Source organism: Oryctolagus cuniculus, chromosome 9 (genome assembly GCF_051225735.1).
Source record: "Oryctolagus cuniculus isolate XC-2025 breed Fujian yellow rabbit chromosome 9, ASM5122573v1, whole genome shotgun sequence".
Lineage (NCBI taxonomy): Eukaryota > Metazoa > Chordata > Mammalia > Lagomorpha > Leporidae > Oryctolagus > Oryctolagus cuniculus.
The window spans coordinates 11,250,611-11,275,500 of record NC_142875.1 but is presented as its reverse complement, the minus strand read 5'-3'; the positions used below and the strand labels follow the sequence as shown (position 1 = coordinate 11,275,500).

At 42.7% G+C, this 24,890-nt stretch overlaps 1 protein-coding gene across 5 annotated transcripts in view; it reads left to right on the top strand.

The window, feature by feature from the left end:
- Positions 1–24,890, top strand: part of ITGBL1 (integrin subunit beta like 1) — a 262,924-nt gene that overhangs the window by 37,268 nt on the left and 200,766 nt on the right. The window contains exon 1 of one of the 5 annotated variants that reach the window (XM_089303451.1): positions 12,912–13,130. The exons of the other annotated variants lie outside the window; for them this stretch is intronic. Coding sequence (XP_089159577.1) covers positions 13,046–13,130 — 85 coding nt within the window. The 5' untranslated portion in view covers positions 12,912–13,045. Of the gene's footprint in view, positions 1–12,911; positions 13,131–24,890 lie in introns of those variants that run through there. 5 annotated transcript variants of the gene reach the window in all.

Here is a 24,890-nt window from a genome sequence, read left to right as displayed (position 1 = left end):
GAGAATAGTTTGACATGGGTGACCTGGAAAGCCACTTCAAGCTTGAAAAGTCTGGTTCTGGGATTTCAGTATTTACCTATATATGTGCTTGTGGTTATGTGATAAGCATGAGTGGCACTGGCTCACAATGAGTGGTAATTATTCACAATGAGAATAATTAATTTTATTCCTATCGAGAACAAATCTCTGTTAAGTCTTTCCTCTTCCCATTTTATTGCTTTTTCAATATCAGTAATTAGTTTCAGTGGTCTTTGGTTTTCCCTTGAAATCCTGCATCTTTTTCTTTCCCATCTTCGACTTCCTTCTTGTAACTGTTCCATGGCCATTATGGGGGTTGTGACCACAAGTCCACATGTGCATTGGGGATTATTATTGCTACATATGAATCCCTGCCCAGCTGAATTCTCCCTTTTGTGGCTGTAAGATACGTGGTGCTCTCACAACCTTCTCTCTCTTCTCATGAAGACGCTTTAGCAGCAGGTTCTTGCTGTATCCTAAACAAAGGTGCCCTTGAAAACCCAGAGGTCAGCATGATTGGAGTAAGAAAATGGGAGCTGTGAGACAGGAGCCTGTGGGCAGCTGGGAGTTGGAGCTGTGGGACAGGGAAGGTCTGGGACACCAGATGGCTTGGGGAACGCAGAGCTTGCTCTCTTTGCGGGGGTTCTGATGTCAGAGGGAAAAGAGAGAGACCTGGCCTTACAGGCTGGGAGGAACCAGAACTGAGGCCTGTAAGGCAGACTACTGACTCTGGAAGTGCCTTTATTTGAAAATAAAGTGATCAGTTTATTATCATGAGTAACATTAATTGGCCTGTGCAAGGCAACGTAAGCATTACAAAAAGAGTATTTTGCTCCTCATAGTATTACTTATAGTAAATGCTTTTTGAGTCCCTAAATTGTACATCAAGTGTCAGAGGAAGGTCTAGAGAGTTTTGGAAACTTGGTCCCAGTCCCGTGGGTAGCAGGTGCAGAGCCGGCTTTTGGTGCCAGGAGCTGACATTTTCTTTTTCCTGTACTTACCTCTCAGTACCTGCTTCCTCCCAAAATGTATGATTACCATGCATGTTTTTCCTGTTGAGTTGGGCCAGCACGTGTACAACAGGAAAGCATGGAGTCTCTGAGAAGTTCCATGTAATTGGGCAAACTGATCAAAAAAGGTGGAGACTAAAGACAAAGTGTGGTTCTATGTAGTGTATTTTAACTTAAATCAGTCTTGGGAATTCTTGAGCAAAAGTGCCTAATGTCACGAGGGGCCAGTGTTTGTCTTCCTGAGCAAGAGGTTGGTCCTGGCTCCTGGATCCAGAAGGACCATGATTCTTCCTTAAGGGCAGTCCCTTTGGATAAATCCCAAGTGATCCCCGGAGGCGATGGCCTGGAAATTGAGTCTGAAGTTGAGAAGTCCTTGAGACAAATAGCATCCTCTCTTCTTCTCTAAGCTGAGAGATTTTTTCCTTCAGGCAAGTACAAAATTCCCTGCTGTCATTTTGAAGGATGAGTGTTCCTTCTGCTGGGTTCAATGCATTGACAGTGCCAGTGGAGGTGGGGGAAGTGCTGATGCCAACCTTTGGTCAGAGTGTTTTTCCAACACTGGCATCTGGTTTGATGGTAGGGTTTCAGTCAGTAGGGTTTTCTGTTCAGTCTTGTGATTTGGTGCACCTGGTATACATGTCTTTATTTAATATATCTGACCTTTCACTGAGATCTCTCATAGGCATGGATTGCAGTTTTTTTTAATCAAAATGATTTGTTGATTCCATTTTCCACATTTATCCCCATGTGAGTTTTAAATTTTTAAATAGACACATAATAATTACACAAATTTATGGGGTACTGTGTGATTTTTGATACATGTATACATTGTATAAAGTTCACACCAGGGTAAGTGTATCTGTTTCCTCAACCAATACTCATCTCTTTATATGTAGTGCTGTGAAAATAACTTCACAAATTGATTTGCTTACCTGGGACATTTGGTAATGTCAGCTTATACCTAAGATCTGGTATGGGATTCATTTAGGATTCAACTACCTTTGATGCATCAAGGCTTTAGAATTTTACAAAAAATAAGAGTTAAGAAGAGGTGAAACATCATTTTGTTTGAAAATTATACAGTGGCCCAAGTGCTTGGGCCCTGCACCCCATGGGAGACCAGGAGAAGCACCTGGCTCCTGCCTTTGGATCAGTGCGGTGCGCCGGCCGCGGCGGCCATTGGAGGGTGAACCAATGGCAAAAGGAAGACCTTTCTCTCAGTCTCTCTCTCTCACTATCCACTCTGCCTGTCAAAAAAAAAAAAAAAAAAAAAAGAAAAAATTATACAGGTGACGTTATGGGGCAGGCATTGTTATGCAGTGGGTAAAGCTGCCATCATCCCATATGAACCCTCATCAGAGACCTAGCTGCTCCACCTCTGATCCAGCTCCCCGTTAATACACTTGGAAAACTACTGGAAGATGGCCCAAATGTTTGGGCTCCTGTCACCCAGGTGGGAGACAAGGAAGGAGTTCTAGGCTTCTGGTTTCCTTCTGCCCCAGCCCTGGCTATTACTGCCTTTTGGGGAGTAAACCAGCAAATGAGAGATTTCTCCCTCTCTCTCTCTCTCTCTCTCTCTCTCTGTGTGTGTGTGTGTGTGTGTCTTTTCCCCTCTCTCTGTAACTCTGCCTTCCAAATAAATAAATTAAAAGCTTTAAAGAAGAAAATTATACATGTGACCTAAATAATTTATTCAGATCTATACTTGTGAGAGGCAGCCTGTTACCTCCATTCCTGCAGTTTTGAGCCTAGTGGCAAGAATAGATGCTGAACTTGGCCTTGATTTTCCTTTGGAAGCACCATCTTGCTTTGCATTGTCTGTGTGTTTACTTTGTGTGAGTGATTCCCTGGGTATCTGTCAACAAAAGCTTCACACTCTTGCGTGACCAGCCTCCTCTTGATACTGTGTACAGCCTTTATCCCATTTACTAATGGCCAGCTATTGTAGACATGTATGCTTTGGTTCCTATTCTTATTTGAACTCTAGCCACCCCGTGCTATGTCTAAGCACCTGTGATTACACAAAGGCGCTCAATGCAGAATATAGTATACCAGCAGCAGGGATGCAAAGTGCTGGCTTTACAATGGAGGGTGCTACAGTGGTGCAGATTTTGATGGTTTGGTCTGGGGGAAAGAAAGAAGTCTGTTTGCTAGCACTCAACTTTTTTTTTTCTGTTGTGTTCTTCCCCTACCCCACACCCTGCCCCCGAATGTCTCTGTAAAATGCTCCAAGTTGGTGCTGGAACTAGATTGAAAAGCAAAGAGAGAAGTGATCTAGAGTTGCCACTTCTGGCCTGGGCATGATGCTGCTTCTATTTTCCAGATCCCTGTAGTGTGTGAGTCACCCAGAAGGGAATAGGTTTTGGAATTGATTTTTCTATTTGCAATCAGATACCCACAAAGGAATCATTAACGGATGACTTTGACTTGAAAAAGGAAAAGCAATTTCTATATTTGAACTTTTTCTTAACAATAATTTGGGTAAAAAGACACAAGAAGTGGGAGGTGTTTTAGGATGTGGGTGCCTGCATCTCCTAATTTGCTCCTCAGATGGAACCCTGAGCCTGGAACACACTCCCACCTTCTGCTCTTTCAGCTTCTCCTCAGTTTGGCTTTCTCAGCATGGCCACTGGCTGACCTTGGTGTCCTAGTCTCTGCTTCCTTCCTCCCATGCCACCTCCTACTGCCTCTGGAGGCTACAGGTTTTTCCCACAGTACCAGGTTGGATTACTGAAACTGACCTACTAATCATCTGCCTTCTCTGTAGTCTCTCAGGTTAACACCTAAGGGTAAAAAGAGAAAATCAAAATACCCTTTATTCAATTATTTATGATTAGGATAATTTTTCATCAATGCCTACTGTAAGTAAGTAGCAAAAAGTCCAATAACATGTATCATGAAGGATCTCTTTATAAATAATTTTCTGGAATAGTTTTGAATGGGGTCCATTGGATTCTTATTTATAACAGCAAGTTTAATGTCATGAACTTCCTGCTGACCAATATTGGAAATGAAAGTTTCATTTATAAGGATGCTATTGATATGTTATTATTTGTCATGTTCATGATGCTATATTATTATTTTTATATGAATCCCTTCTTCTAAGGAGCTTATTGTTCCTTCTGAATATTAATCAATTGACCCAAAATTCTTGAGATTATTATTCTTACAAATTATGTAGAATTTAAAAATTCTTACTAATTAATTCTCCAGAATCTCTTGTAACTAGGGAGAAAACTTGAATGGATTTACCCATTGGCAGAGAGAACCATCCCGTTTCCAATGTTGGGTTGGTTAATAACCACTCAATTGCATCCCCCACTGCCTTCTGCACTTATCTTTTATGTAAATCAATTATAGATGCAGAAGGACACCCTGGTGGGAAATAGCATTTTACAGCCTTCAAACAGGTTTTTCCAAACAAATAGTAATCACAAGTCCTTGAACACACATGTAAGTCCTCTGTGAACCTTGTGCCTAACAGAGGAATCAGAGCCAGCTCTAATATCCAGTCTGGAAGTACCTTGAACTCTTTGAGGACAAATGCAAGAAAAGCTTGGAATCCTGCACCAACTTCATTACCCAGCTGATGTCACTCGTCATTTATCCAACCTAATTGCTCTTCCCACTTCCTCTTGAGAGTGAATAGGACAATAACAGAAAATTATTTTTAGGTGGCACAGTGATGTGCATCTTACTGGTTATTACTGTGATTCTTCTTGTGTGTCTCCCGTTTTGTTTTTCGATCATGTTTGGCTGTGGTTCACATTTTAGCTCTTGCTATGGGGCTTGATGTCTTAGGCTTGTCCTACGTAGCCCGTAGGTGGATTCTGGAATCTGCTCTAAAGAAAGATTGGTAACCTAAATCCAGTTGCTATTCGGAGGAAAGGAGGGTGAACTGACTGACCAGACAGTAGGAAGTTCTTCTATAATTCCCAGTCTTCCCACAGTGGCCCAGCCTTCTGGGATTCCTGGAATGATGCTTCTCTATAGAATATGCCCAGTGGGTGGCCATGGTGTGGTAGATGACCAGCCTGCACCATTGTCCACTGCTGGTGCTGCCAGCCTTACTTTGCCAGCTTTTCTAGTTCCCAGTGCCCTGACGGGATGTAAGAGCTGTGTCAGGCGGTGCCCTGGTCCTCTTGCAGTGATTCAAACGGAGCAGGAGCTTTCCCACTGAGAGTCCTGCTGTCTGACACTGACATCCTCACTTGAAATACAGTGAATGCTGTAGACCAAGATGAAATCTTGTGAAACGCGAAAGGAGGCCAAGGTATTCCAGAGACAGCCCTTCAATCCATCATCACTTAAAACTTCTGGTTAAGAGACCTGTACTGCTGTTTGACCCTGGGCTCCACCCTCCAGGGAGGTTAGCTTCCTCCACAGAGTATGTTTTCCTGTTTTTTGGGGTCCCATGAAGTCAGGGTTTCTCCAAGTTCTGTACTAATGGATGTGCTTTTGGACCAGTGATGAGAAAATCATGGCTGATGAGACACTTAGTGCCCAACCTGCTTCCTGGAGTGGCCCATGATATGATTTTTGGAAATCCTTTATCATAGAGATGGAGAAACCGAGGACCAGGAGTCAAGTGTAAGTTGATTCCTTTCTCTCCACTCTGCCTATGTCCATATCCACTGGCTCTGGTGACCTCACAAGAAAGGGCCACTTGGGTGAGCCCCATTAGCAGAAACAAGTGCGATGCAGACAAAATAAAGTGTGCATGTGTGTTGGCCTCCACAGAGACACAATTACTTGGGGACTGAATAGATTTCATAGACGTAGTACACACTGTTTAAAAACTAAAGCTTTTTTTTTTTTAACACTTCAAGATGTTAATATTTTTAATTTTATGTTAATTAGCATTTTTACTTTCCAATTAAAAATTTGTGTTATTAAATAAGACATAGACTAAGAAAATGATACAAAATCATGTGTGGTATAATGAGATATTAGAGAGAAGGTTGAACTCCTGCATTCAGTATTCAGGCCAAGAAATCGAACACTGTGGTCATACCTGAACCCACATGTGCATTTTCTCCCTTCAACAGTAATCATTACTGTGGTATCTATTATGTCACTCATTTATTCCCCTAGATAACAAGTAGTTACTGGGCACTGGTATACAGCAGTCTTTTCTCTCTCATGCGTCACATTCAGAATGGCATCTTAGGTATCAAGATGTTGTTCTAACTAAGTTTGATTCTCATGACCTACAAATTCATTCTCAAAAACTTCTATTTATCTGGCTGTGTTGGTTATGTGAGTACAGACAGTCAAGTTCACACATTTACTAATTAAACTTTTATTGATGACTTTTAATATTTAATGCCTTGTGTTAGCATTGATGGGAGATATGGTTATGAATTAATAATGATCTTTTGTTGTACCATGTTTATACTTTATGCAAACATCATGCAAAGGAAATGTTACTGTAAAAACATCAGAAGCTCTTTCCCCCTAAATTTTCATATGCTTGGGTACAGATTATTAGCATTCGAGGTAGAAGGGCAAAAGTGATTTGGAATGTTTCTTCCTATACCAGCCATTTCCTTGAAGAGAAGAGAGAATGCGGGAGATGAATTGGGTTGTGCATTCCTATTACGCATTTCCATCTACACATCGTGCCCTCGACAATTTCCTCCCTGTGATTCGAATGCAGTGTTCCTGGGAACTTATTTGATGTGTACCCAATAAAGCAGCATTAACCTAATAGTGGTTTGTTCAAACTGGCACAAAAATGGAAACAAATGCTATTTCCACCAGCCAGATGTCATACTTGGTAAAAGAAATAGGAGGTGACCAGGTTTAGAGTCCTGTGTGTCTTCCCACTGTGGAAATAGGGAGGTGAACATCGGGATTCAGGCAGAGCGATCCAGTTCCTGAGGAAACACAGCTGTGCTCTCAGGCGCGTGCTTTTCTCCTGCAGATGTGTGGATTCCCCACTCCCAGACTCTTTGAAGCCAGCGTTGGAGGTTGAGGCACTCATCTGCTCAGCCACTTCGGGCACTGTGGGAGACGCTGGGGTTCACTCAGTGTCTACTCTGCAGATAGAGTTGCTGGACCTGCGGGAGTCATGGTGACTGACAGTGCACTGAGAGTCACGCTCGGCCATGGGAAATGGTATTCTGAAACCACAAAGGAAAATGTACCTGCTCTTATGTTCAGGGCTGGGCTCAAGGAAGGGCCTCCAGCTGGGTCAAGGACTTGCCCTTGGGCTAGTGTTTGTTCCTGGTTATAGACAGACTCAGATTGAAAGTGATCCTGATAGACAGCTCTGAAATGACTTCCAGCCTGGCCCCTGGGGCAATGCATTCTGGATTTCTCAAAAGATGAGGATCCACTGAAAATGGATAGAAATTTTTTTTTTTTTTTTTTGATAGGCAGAGTGGACAGTGAGAGAGAGAGAGAGACAGAGAGAAAGGTTTTCCTTAGCTGTTGGTTCACCCTCCAATGGCCGCTGCGGCTGGCACACCGCGCTGATCCGAAGGCAGGAGCCAGGTGCTTCTCCTGGTCTCCCATGGGGTGCAGGGCCCAAGCACTTGGGCCATCCTCCACTGCACTCCCGGGCCACAGCAGAGAGCTGGCCTGGAAGAGGGGCAACAGGACAGAATCCGGTGTCCCAACCGGGACTAGAACCCGGTGTGCCGGCGCCGCAAGGCGGAGGATTAGCCTAGTGAGCTGCAGCGCCAGCCTGATAGAAATATTTTCTTTCAGGGCTTTAGTCCCTGGAAGGGAAGAATCCTCCTTCAGCCCAAGAGCTGAAACTGTGGGTGGTGACAAATGGCAGAGCAGAGCTCGTCCTGCTGAAGATGGTAGAGTGGGCTCTGTGGGCATCGGGAGAAGGGCCAGTGATGCCGCAGGGTGAGTGGCCGGCTGGGAGGAGGGTTTGTCCCAGTGTGGGTGTCGTAAATGCTGAAATTACTACTTCAAACCTGATGGCTGTCCCAGCTAATATGACCTGATAAAGCAAGAATTCTGTGACAAATTCAACCTGTGGCTGAAGTAAGGTTGTATCCTTCAGTTTCTAAAAGACCAGGCACTTAGAAACAACAGACTGTGAAAGAAAATAGAAATTCACTAAATGTTGGGATAATTATTAAGAATTATCTTGCTTTATAAAGATATGTCCACAGGACGACTGTCAAAAGCACTCTGGTTAGGCTAGAACCACTATTTCAAAAACAAATTGAAGGCTCTGTTTTTACTATGAAACCACTCCTTGCTTCAGTGCTTGACATTGGAAGAGAATTGTGCCTGTCTCAGAGCACACGCAGTGAGGGATTTAATGATTATCTGATTCCCAGGCCCAAGCTCTTAGCTAGTATTTTATACCACACCTCAGGCTTGCTCTGAAGACTACAGAAGATAGTGAGATATCCTTGTTACTTTACACACCAATAGAATACCATTAACTCGTGAAGCTAAGGTTCTGTGCATTTTCTTAAATATCTATATTAAAGTATTCATCAAAAACATCAACTGTTGTTATCCTTCTATCACTGATGTTTACAATCAATCTTTTAATACATTCACATATAGATATACACACCTAAACATTTTGTGTGAGATAAAAATACTAATAAATAGTGAAGTCAGAGATGTGTCGTGAGCATCCCTTAAGCCAGAAGCCTTTTGTTTTTCAGGATGATAATTTAAAGGAGTCAAAATAAGATGTGGCAAATGGTAGCTGGCTAGCTGACTCATTGCTTTAACTTGGCTTTGGTAGCTGCTTCCTCTGTCATGTCTATGTTTTAAGGGGAAAATATTCCTGGCAAATTCCTCTAATGTACATCGCACTATACTTGGAGAAAATGACATCTTCACATAATGTCAAACAAGAAAAAAAATCACACAGCCTTTTTGTACAATTAGAGATAATTCCACCTAAGTGGAAGAAGGTAAGGGCAGAATAGAATGTTCAGCAGGTTATCTCTCCGTGAAGTGTTTAATACTGAAGCATTTGGGGTGTCCATGCTGTGCTTTAAGCTGTTACCAACTCTCAAGCTTGCCTGCTTATTTATTATAAACATTTAAAGCTGAGACCTTCACAAAAGGCCAAAATTAACAGTGAGTGCATTCACACAAGGAAAATGTGTTTGAATGGGATTTCTCTGCTGTTCGATGGCTTATCAGTAGAATTGTCTAAAAGGGTGTTTAGACTTCTAAGTCACTTGGCTTTGACAGTCAAGAATAGGAAGATACCTGCAGCAGAAGCATGCACTTAAATGGCATGTCTGCCAATTTAATTGTCACTTTTTGAGAGTCTACTGTGTAGACAAACAGAAGATAAAAAATAAACAAATATAGTGTGGTGAAATATTTGACAAAGGGTGTTTTGGGCACCATAATTGGTGGCTAATCCTGTCTGGATGTAGGTGTTATAATGGATAAGACAACCATTATTTTATTCTGTCTTTGTTGAGGTCTTTTGCTTTGTTTTGTTTTGTCCTTTTTTGGTGAGAGAGATACGAGAGAGATATGAGAGAGAGAGAGAGATTCACTGATTAACTGAGTTGTTGATTCAGCCATTCACTGATTCACTCCCCCAACCCCACAGTGATGCTGGGAGCCAGGAAGGCAAGAGGACACTAGGTCCCCAACTCCTTGAGCCATCTCTGCTGCCTCCCGGGGTAGAGCATTAGCGGAAAGCTGAAAGCAGGCACCAGAGTTGGGACTGCAACCCCGCCCTCTGGGTAGGACTGTTAGGCCAAATGTCCACTTGGTGTCATTTACTATGTCAGGCGCCATTTGTGGTGCTGGGGATGCTTCCGTGACAAAACAAGAGCTGCAGAAGGCCTGCGATTGTGACCGTCACGAGCTGTCGAGCCCAAGGCTTTCCCTCAGTCTGAAAGCAGGCTCCAAGCTGGCTCGGGCCATCCTCTTTCTGCTTGCTAACCCTCGCAGAAGCAATTACAGCACAGCAGGAACCCGCCCCTGAAGAAGTGGACACGGCTGCTTTGCGTGGCAGCCTTCCAGTTCTTCAGACAACAGAAAGGAGACGGAACTTGCTGGGATGAAGCCTACGGATTTGAAAGTTGCTTCGGCAGTGTTTCCTCTTCTGGCTGTGCGTCCGCTGCAGGCTGACCGAGCAGTCCTGATGAGTAGGAGCTCGGTTAGGAAGAGAACGCGCTGCTCCTGAAGTGGGGGTGTTCCTGCCGAGTGACCATTCCTTTGATGGTGGGCCCACCGCAGTGAGTTCCATGTGGAGCTAACCTGAGGCCATGCGAGAAGACCTCAGATGTTCTGAAATGGGATCAGGCACTGCTGGGCTAAACAAGACGCTGCTGGTGGGTTGAAGCTCAGACTGGACAAAATACCAGGAGGTCTAGCTTTCTCCTTCAGTGGTCAGTGTGACATTGAGGATACGTGAAATGTTAGCTTTGTTCAAGACAAACCTAAAATATGTCCCCTGCGGGACGGTATTAAATGTGTTCATTCTGGCATGTGTTTCTAGAGTCCTGTATCTCAGAACAGCACAGGGATTTTTGATGGAAGGCGTTGCTTTCCATAGCAACTGTGAAAGACCACATGCAGGAAGACACTGGACGACTTGGGAGATGTGGCAAATATTCAGGGTGAAGTAGCAGGTGCAAAAATGGGCAAACAGGATGTGTCCTTGCTCTGACTTCACACCCCCCACCCACCCTCGACCTGCAGGCACCACAGAACATTTCCAAGCCAGGAGTGGTTCCTGATTCTCAGGACAGCACGAGGCTTTCCGAGATAAAATCTGCTGTGGCCGAAAGGCCTCCTTTTTTTCTGTTTTCCTGGGACTTGCATTTGATTTGTGATTTTCTTTGACTCGTGTGACATGTGGGATTCGTGTCTCCCGAGATCTCTCTCGACTTTGAATTGATTACCCAGAGTGACGAGAAAAAATGACACGCTTCAACTTCTGAGGATCCTGGATTTTAAAGAGCGTTGTTTGTTCAGTAGAGATGATAGATTTGAAGATGTAATGGGAAGAGCTAAGCTTTGCTGCCTGAGGAAAAGCAAAACCAAGATGCAAGCGAAGGGCAGGGGAGGGAGGAGACATGAATGGGTCGGCAGGACGAGGCACAGAAAACCCGGTGCTGGGCTAAGGGGGACGCTGCTGGAAAGAGAAAGGAGGCCCTCTCCGCGCCCTAGTGAGCCCTCCTCCATTATAGATGAGGAAATTCTTTTCCTCAAAAGCTTGTGAAATCTTCCAGAAGATAATACTTTCTCATCAGTTTCTTGTGAAGTCAGATCTATTTGTTTATGATCTGCTTTTCGCATCAGAAGTTCCTAAAAAGAGCAGCCTGGTTTGTTTTCTGCTTTATCCCTGCGCAGAAGGGAAACTCAGAAAAGACTTGGACAAAGAGTGGACTTATTTATTTAGAAACAAGAGATTTTCTTTTTAATGATTGGTTTGAACACATTTTTGTCTGTCTTATCATTCCCACGTCAAATAATACTTATTTTTACAATGCTTTTTTTTTTTTTTTTTACTTTTCCTAATTATAAAATAACAAATAAAACCTGAGGCAGAAAAGCACTCCGATTTCATTAGCCTTAGGAAATCGTTAGTTCTTTCAGGCCAGTCTTTCTCCTCACCTTTGTATGCATTTTTATACAGCTGGCGCTAACTACAGCATCATTTCTACAATTGGCTGTAGCTGGTGTTTGCCGGCAAAATGAATGTAGTGAGCTTACATTTGAAAGGAGGGATTTTAGGACTGGGCTTTGGAAGTAACTTCACATTGATCCAGTTCTCTTTCCAAATCTGTTTTATAAAAGGTCAGGCCTGCATGGGCTTCCCCTGCAAGGCACTCGGGGCCATGTCGTTAACACGCGGGACTCTCGGCTGTTATTGATCTTCCTCCACTTGTTTCCTTTCATCTGGAATGTTCTTCTCAGGTGGTCACACCACTGACCTATTGACACATCGCACGTTGCTCATTTCGAATGCCCTCTGCAGAGAGACCGCACCTCCCATGGACTCACAGGGCCTCTCTGCTTACTCTTTCTTTCTAGTTTCTTTTCTTGGAGGCAACATCTCTTAAGAATTTGGAATTACTTTGTCTCTTGACTCTCTCTTCCATGAGCCAATAAAGACCATATGGGGCAAGAAATTTGTCTTTCATTCTGTCTGCTGTCCCCAGCACCTAACACTTAGCTGACTATACATATGCTAGACCATGTGTAACATATCTTCACCAAGAGTTGTGCATTCAGTTTCTTTACGATGTACTAACCTAAGAACTGCAACCATAAGCATCATTGCACAAACGTTTCTGTCTACATTTCTGACCATTTTCTTAGCATAGGTTAGAAGAATTTTGGATGAGTAGGCACGGGATGTCTTACATCCTCTGTTTGCCAGACTGCTTTACAAGAATTCTGTTCCAGTTCCCTTTCTTGCCAGCCCCGAGAGCTTCCATCTCACCACAGCATCACTGGAACTGAATTTTCTTCTCTAAAGCTTTGCTAGCTTTTCCCACTTGAAATGTCTCTTCTGTGACCGTTAAAGAAGAAAGGAGAGTAGACCAATAATAACAACAAAAATCTCAATTTCCCTCATTTCTTGCCTTTTTCTGAGAATAATCACTCTCTTCTGCTGTGTTTGGAAAACACGCTCCAGAAGTAGAGTGGGAGGTGATTTCAATTTGTGGAAAGTGTGTGTCTGCTTACGCAGCATTATAAAAAAGAATTTTTACAAGGCAAAGTAATTCAGCACCCCCTTTTGAAAGGAACCCCCAGTGAGTCAGCCCTGTTTCACCCCTCTCTTTTGGGTAGAATTGGGACTCGCCTTTGGTGGTAGAGTGTGACAAAAGCAATAGGTTGATGCTCCAGTGATGTTAACTTTTATGCAAAGTAAAGATATTTTGCAGGTGTGTTTAGTCTCTAGGCTGTTGTCTTTGAGCCAATCAAAGGGAGGCTCTTAGTGGGTGGGGCTAACCTAATCAGGTGAGCCATGTTAAGGCAAGTCTAGGCCTTTCCTGAAGTTTGAAATTTGAAGGAGCAGAGATTCTCGGGTTTTGAGGAAGCAAGTTTTCATGAATCCTACAGACCCAAGGAAGCGAACTCCAGCGACGGCCTTTGTGAGCTCGGAGATGGAGCCGCCCTGGTTTGTGTCTCCAGGTGAGAATGCAGTCAGACATTTAAGTTAATGTCAGCTATTGAGCAGAGAACCCAGCTAGGCTGTACCCAGACGTCTCATCTGCAGCACTGTGAGATAGTAAGTGGCTGTTATTTTAAGCATCTACGTCTCTGGTAATTTGTTACGCTGCAACAGAAAACTGAAACAAGTTGTCTCCCTGGTGGTATCAGCAAGGGCTGGGGAATTCCTTCCGCCAGACTTGCCAGAATGGGCACTTCCTTTCTGGGTTTGCAGATTAATGCGAATGTTGTCATTCTAACCGGAGAGTCTGTGCATGCCTGAAGGACTGCTATGGGATTCCTTGCACTTCTTTCTTCATGGGCTGTTTCTGTTAAGGGATGTTGATAAAATGCTGGAGGGAGTTCTCTTGAAATCATACCCCCTTGTGACTAATTGTAGCACCTGTTACTGAGGAGTTTCTGCTTGTAAGTCTACTCCTCTCATTTTGTCCTCACTTAACTCATTTGCTTTTTACACCTAAACGGACACTCTTCTTCCACTCGCTCTGCGGTCCTCAACTCTGTGTTGTTTGTCCCCTACCTCCTCCTGGACGCCTCTACCTTCCTCACTTACTGTTTGTCTCAGTAGAACACCTCCTTCCATTCCTGTTCTGGGTCCACTCTTCCCCCATGCCACTAGCATCCAAGGAATTTGTCTCGAAACCTTACCATTCACCTCCCCTCGAGAATTTCCTCTCTCTGCACCAGGGTTTTCACACTTGGAGAAGAGGAGGGTAGGTCTAGCCCGTGGTGAGACTAGTGTTGATGCTCCTTGAGAGGAAGTGAGCAAGGGAACATGCCACTCTGAGTGAACAGGAGGGTTTTCATCATCACGGGGTACAGATTCCATCGGAACAACTCGGCCGAGCTCTAGGACTGTGGGACTGTTGTGCACAGGCTAGGAGTGGGCATGAGGACCAGCTCCGGGGGATGTGCTGTTTCTGAGAGCAAGAGCAATTGGGGAGTTCATTATGTCTTGATCAGAGGACTCTTTTCTACTCTGCACGCTCTGGGGCCCACAGCTTCAGCTTTGTAATTAGCTCCTCTTCCTTCTCCCCCCTTAAGGAGCTCTGCATACCAAGGCCTCACCCAGGTCCCGCATCTGTGTCTCATTCTCCGAAGCTGGCATTCAGAAAGTATCATGATAGAATACATTATAGAGATTAGGTGGGTGTTCCTGCACCAGGACATAGCAGTGGTTTGGGGTCCTGCCCGTTTGTGTGCCAGGAAATACTTGTGTTTGTGCTGGTGAATTCGTTTTGTCTGGGCTGTCTTCCTTCACCAAGAGTTTTGCATTTTTTTCATTTAACAAGCATTTAGGGAATAATTATGATATTCCAGGGAGCATGAAGAGGGATATGGAGGGTATAGAAGTGGAAAATAGACCTTCACAGTATGTTCCAATGGCCTCGCAGGTGTGACAAATGTGGGACATGCCCCGACGGTGACAGGGAGGAGTCCTGGTGGGTGTCCAGTGCCTGTGGTGTCAGGTGTGAGTGTAGGAAGACGAAGTCAGAGTTTCTGATTGTGGATCATGTGATTCCTGTGTGCACAGAAGTTCAAGATCGTCATTACTTGGTGCAAAAATAATGTTGATATGAAACTGAGGTTATTATGCATTGTTTTTAAAGAGTTGCATCTTAATTATGCCATAATTTTAAAAGAACAATTGTATCTTCATTTTTTCATTAATATTAACATTTGGTGTATAGCTAGAATTATTTTGCCTTTATATTTTTCTTATACCTGTGAGTCTAAGGCTTTTAATGTGGTCATTTATAATTATTCTTCAAATTAATGAAGAACCATTGACCCTGTGAAATCAAGTTCTGAAATTGACCTACAGATAATGAATTCTTAATAAGGATGTATTATTCACATCTGCAGTAATTATTTTGGACTAATATTCTAGACTTAATTGATCCTGGAAAATATTTTACATATAATATGTCTGATCTCAAAGTGCTACCAATGATCAGATATAATCATTTTTGTGTTACTGTAGTAACTGGATTAATCTGTGTATATGGATACACATTTGTTCCATGTGAATTTAATCACGTGAAATTAATGTCCTAAGTTTTAGTGCTTTCTATGTTATTGTTTGAGGAGTCCTAAAACTTGTTGTACTGTTGAAAAAATGTCCTGTGTTTCCATAATCTGATACGTAAGAACACAGCCCCAAATTTGAGGCAGAATAATTTTATATCTTGAATATCCCATCCTAGCATATTCCAGTCTTCTTGCATGGTATGAGAAAGTGTGTGGATTGATTTATACATTTGTTGTTGGAATGCAGATAAAGGGAAACCTGCATTTCAAAGTGGCCAAATGTCAGTGTCTTGCTGCAACTTGCTAAGTTTCGTCACAGAACTTGCCATGACTTAACATTCTACAGTAAATAAACATCTTTCTTGGGAAAAGTGGTGTTCCTCCAGGCCACCATGCTGCCACGTGATGGATCAGATCTAGTTATTGTTTTAAAGTTAGAAATCATTTGTAGAAGTTCATATTTCCTACTCCAATTTTTCTTTAACATCATTTGTGTAATGAGATATCTTAAGTATTTATAAGTGAAAAATAGAAAATCAAGTTAATTATATCTCTTGATATTATGAAGTTCCCATTTGCTTCCACCTCCATATAATATCTGAATTTCAGTTCCTGTGATATCTGTTACATGTGGGAGTTTAACCTTGAGCCTGAAAAGACCACAAGACATACTGCCTTAAGTGCTGAACTTGGATGGTGGTGTGTGCACACATGCCCCAACCCACCCAGGAGGGCTTCCTTTCCTTGCATCCACTTCTGTTTTTGATGCCCCTGGGCTAGGGGAGTTTGGTGCTTACTAGTGAGCACTTTAATACTGGCCACCAGAGGGCTCCCATATTCCTTCCATGTAGGTACAGAGATGCAAAGTGTAACTAACAAAGTTCAGCACTAAATAAAAATTTTTGCAGGAGTGTACCATATAGTTATCTAGAAAGGGAAAATATTCCAACTCCACTTTGTTCTTATCCAAAGTACTATGAATAACAAACTTGAGAAACAAACACTTTCATTAGAACAAAGAAATGAAATACTGTGGTTGATTATTTTTGTTTCTGGAGGCTGCGGGATAGACTTACACTACTTAATGTTTAGTTTTCCTGTGTTTTAAATATTGATGTTAGTAACGTTGCATGTGTATCCATTATGCATGTGGAAGATATAAAATAAAGTGGTTCTAGGCTATGGAGAACACTTTTTGATTCCAAGCTGAGTAGTAAGATACTCTTTAATGGAAATTCGGGGTTAGGGTGGCCACTGTGGCACAGAGAATTAAGCTGCTGCTTGGGAACCCATGTTCCATGTTGGAGTTTCTGGAATCAAGTACCCCTTCACTTCTGATCCCACTTCTTGTGGATCCCACTTCTTGTTGGTTTGTACCCTGGCAGACAGTAGGTAAATAATGACAGACGTATTTGAGTCCCTTACACCTGCATGGGAGGTCCAGATGGAGCTCCTGGCTTTGGTCTGGCTCAGCACTGGCCATGGAGACATTTGGGGAGTGAAGCAGTGGATGGAAAATTCTTTGTCTCTCTGTCACTCTATTAAATAAATAAAAATAAGTGAGTTAAAATAAAAAGATAATTTTGTTAGTCCAGCTTTTGCTACTACACAAAACTTTGTAAAACAAGTTGATAGGGTTTAAGTGGGTGTAGGTGGTAAGAAGAATAATGTTAAAGTTTGTGGCTGTTTTCACTGAAGAGGAACAAAGGTTGCTTCCATTGTGGGTCTCTGCTCTGGCTGTTGTTGGGTGTGTGACCTAGAATCCCATACTAGCTGTGAGGACAAGGGTACTTGAGGCTTCAGGAGTAGCGGCGTCTACCATTTTTCTTCCTCCCCTTATTGATAGTTAATTTGCCTGGCTTTGACAACCCAGACACCATCCTTAGCATTCCTGCCATGAAGCAGAAGGTAGGGTGAGCACTTATTGGACATGTTAGAATTTACCATGGAGCCAACTTTGAAAACAACATCTTCAGGAACTCTGAATCCAAACCCAGCCCTTCAGATGAGTCATCACACTGATCTCTGCGACGTGCTCTAAACCCCGATTCACTCTTCAGTCACTGAAGATGGTATTTAACCAGTCTACCTTTTTCAATTGCTTTTTTCTGGAACGCATTACTTATTACTTCTGCTCTTCAATGTGTATGCAAGAGAACAACAACATGGAAGGCCTGATTAACTCAATTGTACACCCACACCTAGAAGCTTTTTGACCATTAAGACTGAAATATTGTGTTACAGAAGAAAATGAAGCAATCTGTTCCCCCTTCCATCCATTATGTCCTTCTGGTCTGAGAATTATTGATTGTGCATTTTCTTTAGACAAAGAAGAAAAAATAGAGCTAATTTTGGTGTATCTTGTGTTTATGGAAATAGTTTTAAAGCAACGTTTTGGATTCTGATTTTGTCTGTAACTTTAAAATAGCATTTCTCAGTGCAGGATTTGTGTTTGAATCCTCTTCTGTTCCAACTGTTACCTTCGCTCCATGAGACAATGGTGATTAAAAAGCCCTCTAATCCTTAGGCTTAGATTACCATGTCTAAATGAAATGTGGATATAATATTATCATCCCGTAAAACCTATTTTGGAAGTTCAAATAGAGTTCGCTTTACTCAGAACCACATAGTAACAAATGCAGTTGCTCATTCCCTTCATTTGCTGGCATTTGATTTGAACATGTTCATGAAACATGTGCATTCGATTTCTGCTGAAGGAAATCACAATATTGCAACTAGTAATTAACTTCGTTTTGAGGTCACCCCTAATCTTTAGTTCAAGACATGCACAAGCAGGAGAAAAGATTTTTAAAATGATAGTGACAGATATTACCATGACCACAGCTAATGGTACTATGTTTTATGTTCCTTGTAGAAAATTTTGAATTAACAATCAGCAAAAATGTTCTGAGTTTAATTGATTGGATTGAGGAATGGCTTTGCTAGTTTCCCTACTATATCTAAGTTTACAAGTGAGTGAAAACATATGGAAATATGTTAATATGTTGAAACAGTTTCATGTCAAGTAACATGGGATCCTAAGTTTCTTGATAGTTACTGATCCTGAAATTCTGAGTTGGAGTCAGTATTGTTTAGCTACTGCTCTAATTCTATGCTTTTACCATGTGCAGAGAAAAGTTTGTTCCTATGTGAAATTGAATTGGCATGAAATGAACTTTGGCTCAAAAGCTTCTCCTGACATTTATTTGCAAAGGTTTCTATGGCCAATATGCTTGCAGCCGAGGTGACATTAAGCCTCCTTGGTCACCAGGGAGAAATGTGGCTTTTCTCCTCACTCATTCTGGGTGTGAGAAAAAGGGAAGTAAGCACTGGAGGATATGCCAACCTTGCCTGTCCTCTTCCTGCCCCTAGCAAGAGTTGATAATTACACCTCAGGCAAAAGACAGGAAAATCGAATTCCCATCACTGGGAGATGGTGATCGGGGAAAGGACTTCATTGCCAGCTCTTAAATCCTGCAGGAGTTGCTATTGCTACAGCCACTGGTCGTGCCCAGTAAACTTCCTTTCTCAAGCTGTTGATGCACTTCATTTTGCCCCAAGATTTTGGGACTTTTACAATGTAGACTTCAGAACGCTGGCGGTCAGTCTTGACTGTGTCTTGCGTAAACCTGGGGTGCTCTGTGGTTCTGAGTGCTCAATCAACATCACAGGCCGTCACAGAAGGACCAGGGATGGAACGAGGAGTCAGTATTTCTCTTCAGCTCCCCAGGTGACTACCACATGGAACCACTATCTTACAAACCAGCATTGTCAGTGAGATCGAATCCTGAGTCCTGATGCACACGTGGATGAGGCTACTCCACAGACCTGGGTCCTCATAGACCCAGATGTTCAAAACCAGTTGACTGTGAGTCACGCACACTTCCCCTTCTGGAATCCAGTTAGTGAGGCTGAGAGGTCATCCTGGCCCCGGCAGGAGTCTTCCATTGCCCAGGATTCTGAATGACTTCCAGCAGGTTGATGTGCAGTGACAGTGGTGGAGGTTAGGCCTCCGTCCTAGCTTGCCAGTGAATGTGCCAGCCTTGCTGATGTGCAGCCAAGTGTCTGTCCTGTTGTGGACCGGGGCCCAGGGTCCCCCCGACAGCTGCCCCTCCCCTACCTGAGGGTCTCCTGTCTTCTCCCAGGCCACATGGTGGCACAAGGCACCGAGGTGAGATGGCATAGGCCTGTCTTGAAGCACCATGTGACATTGGCTCTTCTCCTGTCTTTCCCATGCTGGGGAAAAGGCTGTGTTTTGCTGTTTCTAAGAGACTTGGTGTGACCTCAGATGAAAATGTCCAGAAAGGAGCCATTCACTAAACTGAGCTTGGTCACCAAAACCAGTGTTCCCTTTCTTATTTCAGCCAAAACCAAGATTACTTTTTAGTTTACAAGAAACTATGAAAGAAGTAACATTTTTCTTGAAGTTACATTTTTAGCCTGACTTTGATTAAACATTATCACTAAAAGTATATTAATATAATTATTCAACTTCAAATTGTTTTGCTAGATAAGTCTAATTCGTCTCTGTCTTCCTCAGGTACTTCTGTCATCTGTCTAAACAGTATGAATCACATGTAAATTGTATTAACTGGGGCTGCCTCCAGCGTACTTGTATTAATCCTATTAGTGCTGTCTCTCTTGTCATTCAGAATCTCTTCTTAACTATTGATTCGGATTAATTACTTCATGTTGAGAAACCAATTCAAGGGGAAAAAGAACAGTTTATTGCTTAGGACCATCACTGAGTGTATCTTTGTCTAACTTAGACAAGGATCTTCCAAGTTCCTGCAACATTGACTTTAATACGATTCTGTGTTAGGAAATCCAAGTAAGGTAACGGTGGCATTTATGTTACTATCATTTGAACAATAATTTACACTAACTGTACTTATTGTGTGTTGATTGTCACATTAAATATCAATGTTATTTATCAACATTTTCTTTAGTCTGTTAGGTGGAAGGTAATGTGAGATTTAGGTCTCCATACTTTTTTTTTTTTTTTTTTGTGATACCATTGCAGATATGGGTGCTGTGCTAAGGGAATCATGGTTTAACCCAGAGCTGCCTGATAGAATTGTGTGCAGTGATAGAAGTGTTCTTTGTTTATGCTGTCCAGTATTGGAACCAGTTGAGCACTTGAGATAAGGATAGTATATGTAATAAAGCAGATTAAAATCTTTAACATTAGCTTATGTTGAGCCATATGTGGCCAGTGGCTACTGCACTGCACAATGCAGGATGACCTGTGCCTTTCAGACACACGGAAGTTCACTTCCTACAGTAATCTCATATACAACTAAGCATTTCACTGCTAAGTTTAAACAGTTATAGCTTTTAGGATCAATTGGGTACATTGTAACAGCAATTTATGGTTCATGAGACTCCATTTGGAGCTCCTACCATAGTGACGGTCTGTTGATGGCAAGAATTGTGAGGATGGAATAGTGGTACTAGTGGCTGTGTATGTGGCAAGTGGGGATGAGTGATGTCCTCATTTCCCCATCAGTGTCTTGCCTGCTCCGTTGCCCTGGTGTTGGCAATCTCATGTGGTGTTAAAGCCATGCGTGTATATGATGATTTATGAGTGTGGGGCAACTTCTCATATGAGCATGTACATGAGCTCTTGAAGGAAGAATATTGGGCTTACAGTGATAAACTCCATTCGCATCTGGAGAGGGATTTGCTGCAGATCACACAGAATTTGTACTCCATTTTTTGTCTTTTCCTGCTGCTTCTCTCTTTGCATTATTTTACCTATCAAAAATAATATGAAAGACTCTGATCCAACGTAAAGGATAAATTTAGTCAATTTCATCATAAAAATTGGATATGAAATAAACCAATAACAAATTAGATTCGGTAGTTTAGTATGATAAATTTCTGTTGAATTTGTTCATTAACTCTTGTTGTAGTGACCACTAACACATTTTAGAGCACAGTAATTCTTCAGCCAGACCTCTTGAGATGACTGCAATGGTGGCACAAGTTAGAGGAAATCCAGTGTTCTTAGGGAATAGAAACACAGTCATGTTTGGCTGGGAACCATGCCAAGTCCTGTGTTGACTTCCGTCTTCTGCTGTTGTCGTCATTCCGTGGAGGTGATGGCATCTAAGCGCGTTCTCAAAAGAGAGCCGCAGTTCTGCTGAGACCTCCCACCCCATCCGTGGGGACTGCTGGCAGGATGTCAGACGTCACCAGGCAGCTCTGTGGAGCCAGGGGACTTGGCACAAGGCAGGAGGGACAAGCCAGTGTGAGATGAAAATGCAGGTGACTTTCTGAGATGACAAAGCAGCAGCAGTGTAAATGGAAGATTGCTGTTAGCACAAAGCCCTGGGCCTGGGAGAGGGAGACCAAGATGTGCTTCCGGCCAGACCCAGTGGGGAAAGCTTGAAGTCGGTGGCCCTTGGGAATGAGAGGGATGATGAAGTACTTAGCCTGCGTCCTTTAGACTGCTCTGCCTCACCCTTTTGTAGCCAACTCCTGTTTTAGTTGCCACTTGAGAAAAAGAGAGAGAGGGTTTTGATAGCAATTTTTCCCCACTTTATTTCTATCAAACATAGGAATGATAAAAATTGCTGGAATGGAAAAATATGGGGCCTCATTACAAACTTTTGGTAGGCTCAGAAAAACAACTTTAATAAGTAAGAGCTGCATTTGGAGACATAGAGCATTAGGTAATATTGGGACATTATTCATCCTTTGACCTATTCATTTCTAGGCATTAATGTAGAAGCAGGGGATATCGCCACAAATAAAAATGATGAAAGTCTGTGCTCAGAAGTAGGTTTCGTTGTAATATGGGAAACAGTTTGCAAGAAAAGTGAAAAAATAATCTATTAACGATGGAGATTACTACTACAGAAAAATTACCTGGGCAAAAGTCGATGAGGATGGGGGTTACTGGACTGAGGAGAGCTGCAGTCTTATGTAGTGTGGTTAAGTGAGGTCCCATTTGCAGGTCTTATGTATTCGGGAATGAGCAGAGACCAGTGTGGCTGGACTGGGGGGTGGGGGAGGGGTACCAGATGAAGTCACAGGAGCAATGGGTGGAAGACAGAAGGGAGTGGAAGTTTCTTGTGGAACAAAACCAGAAGACCTGGGTGGAAGATGATTGCTCCTCCACCTAGAGTGGAACTTAGAAGGCTTCTGCCTCCCACAATCCCAAAGGAACACAGAAGACCCTCTTGCCCTTTCTGCTGACCATGGGCAGAAATAAAATGGCGATCAAACCTTGTGGTGATTATGGCTGCCCCCTGAAGTAGCTACCTTCTTCTTTTTCTGTTTTGTTTTTGTTTGCTTGTTGTTTTGCTCTAAAAACCTCGTGTCACAGTTCTGGAGGCTGCAGTCCAGGAGCAAGGCCAGGGCTGGCTTTTGTGGACAGCACCTTTTTCCTGTACCCTCATATGATCTTTTCTCTGCACAGGAAGTGGGGGAGAGCCATGGTATCCCTTCCTTTTGTTGTAAAGACATCAGTCCTAGCAGATTAAGTCCCCGGTGGTATGATCTCATTACTCTTAATTGCCTCCCTAAAAGCCCTATATCCCAATGTGCAATGGAAGGTTTGGAATTTCACATGTAGTGTTGCAGGTGTGGGTACAATTCTGTCCATAAGAGTAGAGAAACTCAAGTTACAGCGTGAAATATTTGGTCTATCTTGTGCACGTAAACACCTCCCAGACCAGTTACTTTTCAAGCAGAAAACTGCACTAAAAAGAGGAGATAAGAAGAAACAATTTGTCTTGGCACCCAATTTACCTCCATACCCTAGCCCTGGAGCTTATGATTTCTGTTACTCCTAATGTATATCTTGGAAGAATTTTGGTTCATCTATAAGGATCCATTGAGGACTCTGAGGGAGAAATATGCCTTGATCATACCATGATTTAGGAAAATAAACATGGACAGTTGCATCATGGGAGGCGGCAAGATGAGAAGGGAGACCAATCAATTAGATCTTAGAGTATTCTAAGAAAAACATGATTGGCTCTTATGTGGGACATTGATGAAGTTTAGGTGGTCCATGGAGATTTACTGAGTACCTGTGTGTCCCAGCTACAGAGCTCCTGGCGCCAGGAACAAGTCCCGGCTCCTTGTATTCATGGTATTTGCACTTAATGAAAATAATGAAAAGCTGGACTTGAGGAGCTTTAAACTCAGACACAGAAAGACTTTTTTTTTCTTTTTTATCCAAGAAGACAAGTGGCAAAGAACAAGGGCAGAGAATAATAACAGAATGAAATCTGAGTTAGGGAAATGAAGCAATGTCTTCTAAGAAGAAAAGCGTGGTTGGTTATATGCCTACAGGCAAAAGAGTATGGTTAGTAGACCAGCTTCTTGGGGTACGTTCCTTCTTCATGCAGATATTCCGTCTCGGATCATTCAGGGATGCTTTTCCTTTTGTGTGACTTTAAAAAAGTGAAATAAATGGAAACAATGGTTCTTTATGAAAATTTGCTTTTTCGCTGCTTTTCTTAGAGCATACCTGGTTTATAAAGCATTAGTTATGCCCATCCTAGCTCCTTTGTCCTTAAAATTAATATTTGGCCCTGCGTCCAAGATTTCTTAGGAAATTTATTCAATAGATGGAAGTGTTTCAGTTTTCTGTGAGTGACCCTAAGTTATCTGGCATAAGAGGGGAAGGCCACAACCTGGACGACAAAGTAGCCTTTCTTTTCTTGTCCTGACTTTCTTTCCTTGGCAAACCATCCACGGCTTCTTTATGAGAGAGCATCTTGAACTTGGAGTAGAAGATGCCCTGGAATGTGTCCTTTACCGCCCAAGATTATTCAGTGCTGAAGTGGTTTTGTCAACCGAAAGAATAATTGAGTTTTACTATCTAGATAGTATATCTTGACGAAAATGCTGTATGCCTTTATTGATGGGGAATCTTCTGCTCTGGAGCAAAGATAAAACCTGAGACTGTCTGTATTTTATGTTGGAAAACCATAGTCTTAGGAGATGGCATTGTGGCATAGCAGGTTAAGCCATTGCCTGTGAGGCCAATGTCCCATTCAAAGTGGTAGTTCAAGTCCCAGCTGCTCCATTTCCAGGCCAGCTCCCTGCTAATGTGCCTGGGAAAGCAAGGGAAGATGGCTGAAGTACTTGGACCCTGCCACACACTTGGAAGTCTAGCTTCAGCCTGATGCAGCCCTGGCCATTGTGGCCATTCGGGGAGTGAACGAGCTGGTACAAGATCTGTCTCTCCCTCTCTTTGTCACTCTGCCTTTCAAATAAATATTATAAAGATTCTTTCTAAAGATCATATACTTGTTATTAATACAGATGACTTCCAGGATGTCAAAGCTGAACACTTGGCGTATTCACTAGAAGAATGTGTGTGGCTCACATTTTTAGATTGCTTTTTATTTTAACACTATAAACTTGAAATAGATGCTCATTAGATGGGCTTTAGAGGGTCTGTGATGGCAAAAAAATGAAATCGTGTGCTCATGTGTTGACCCAGCCCAGTGATCCTTAGCTTCCTCATAGAATGAGTGTGTGTCACTTGTAGTGATTCAGGATGAGCCTGTGGGAGGCGGTCCTTCATGCTGCCTTGAACACCTGCTGCGTGGACAAGGGTGGCTTTCCCAGATGCTTTACTCACTGCTCCTCAGACCAAGACTCTGTGGTAGAGGCAAAACATGATGCTGCGAGAATGATGGATTGTGGCCAAACAACTCGTCACTC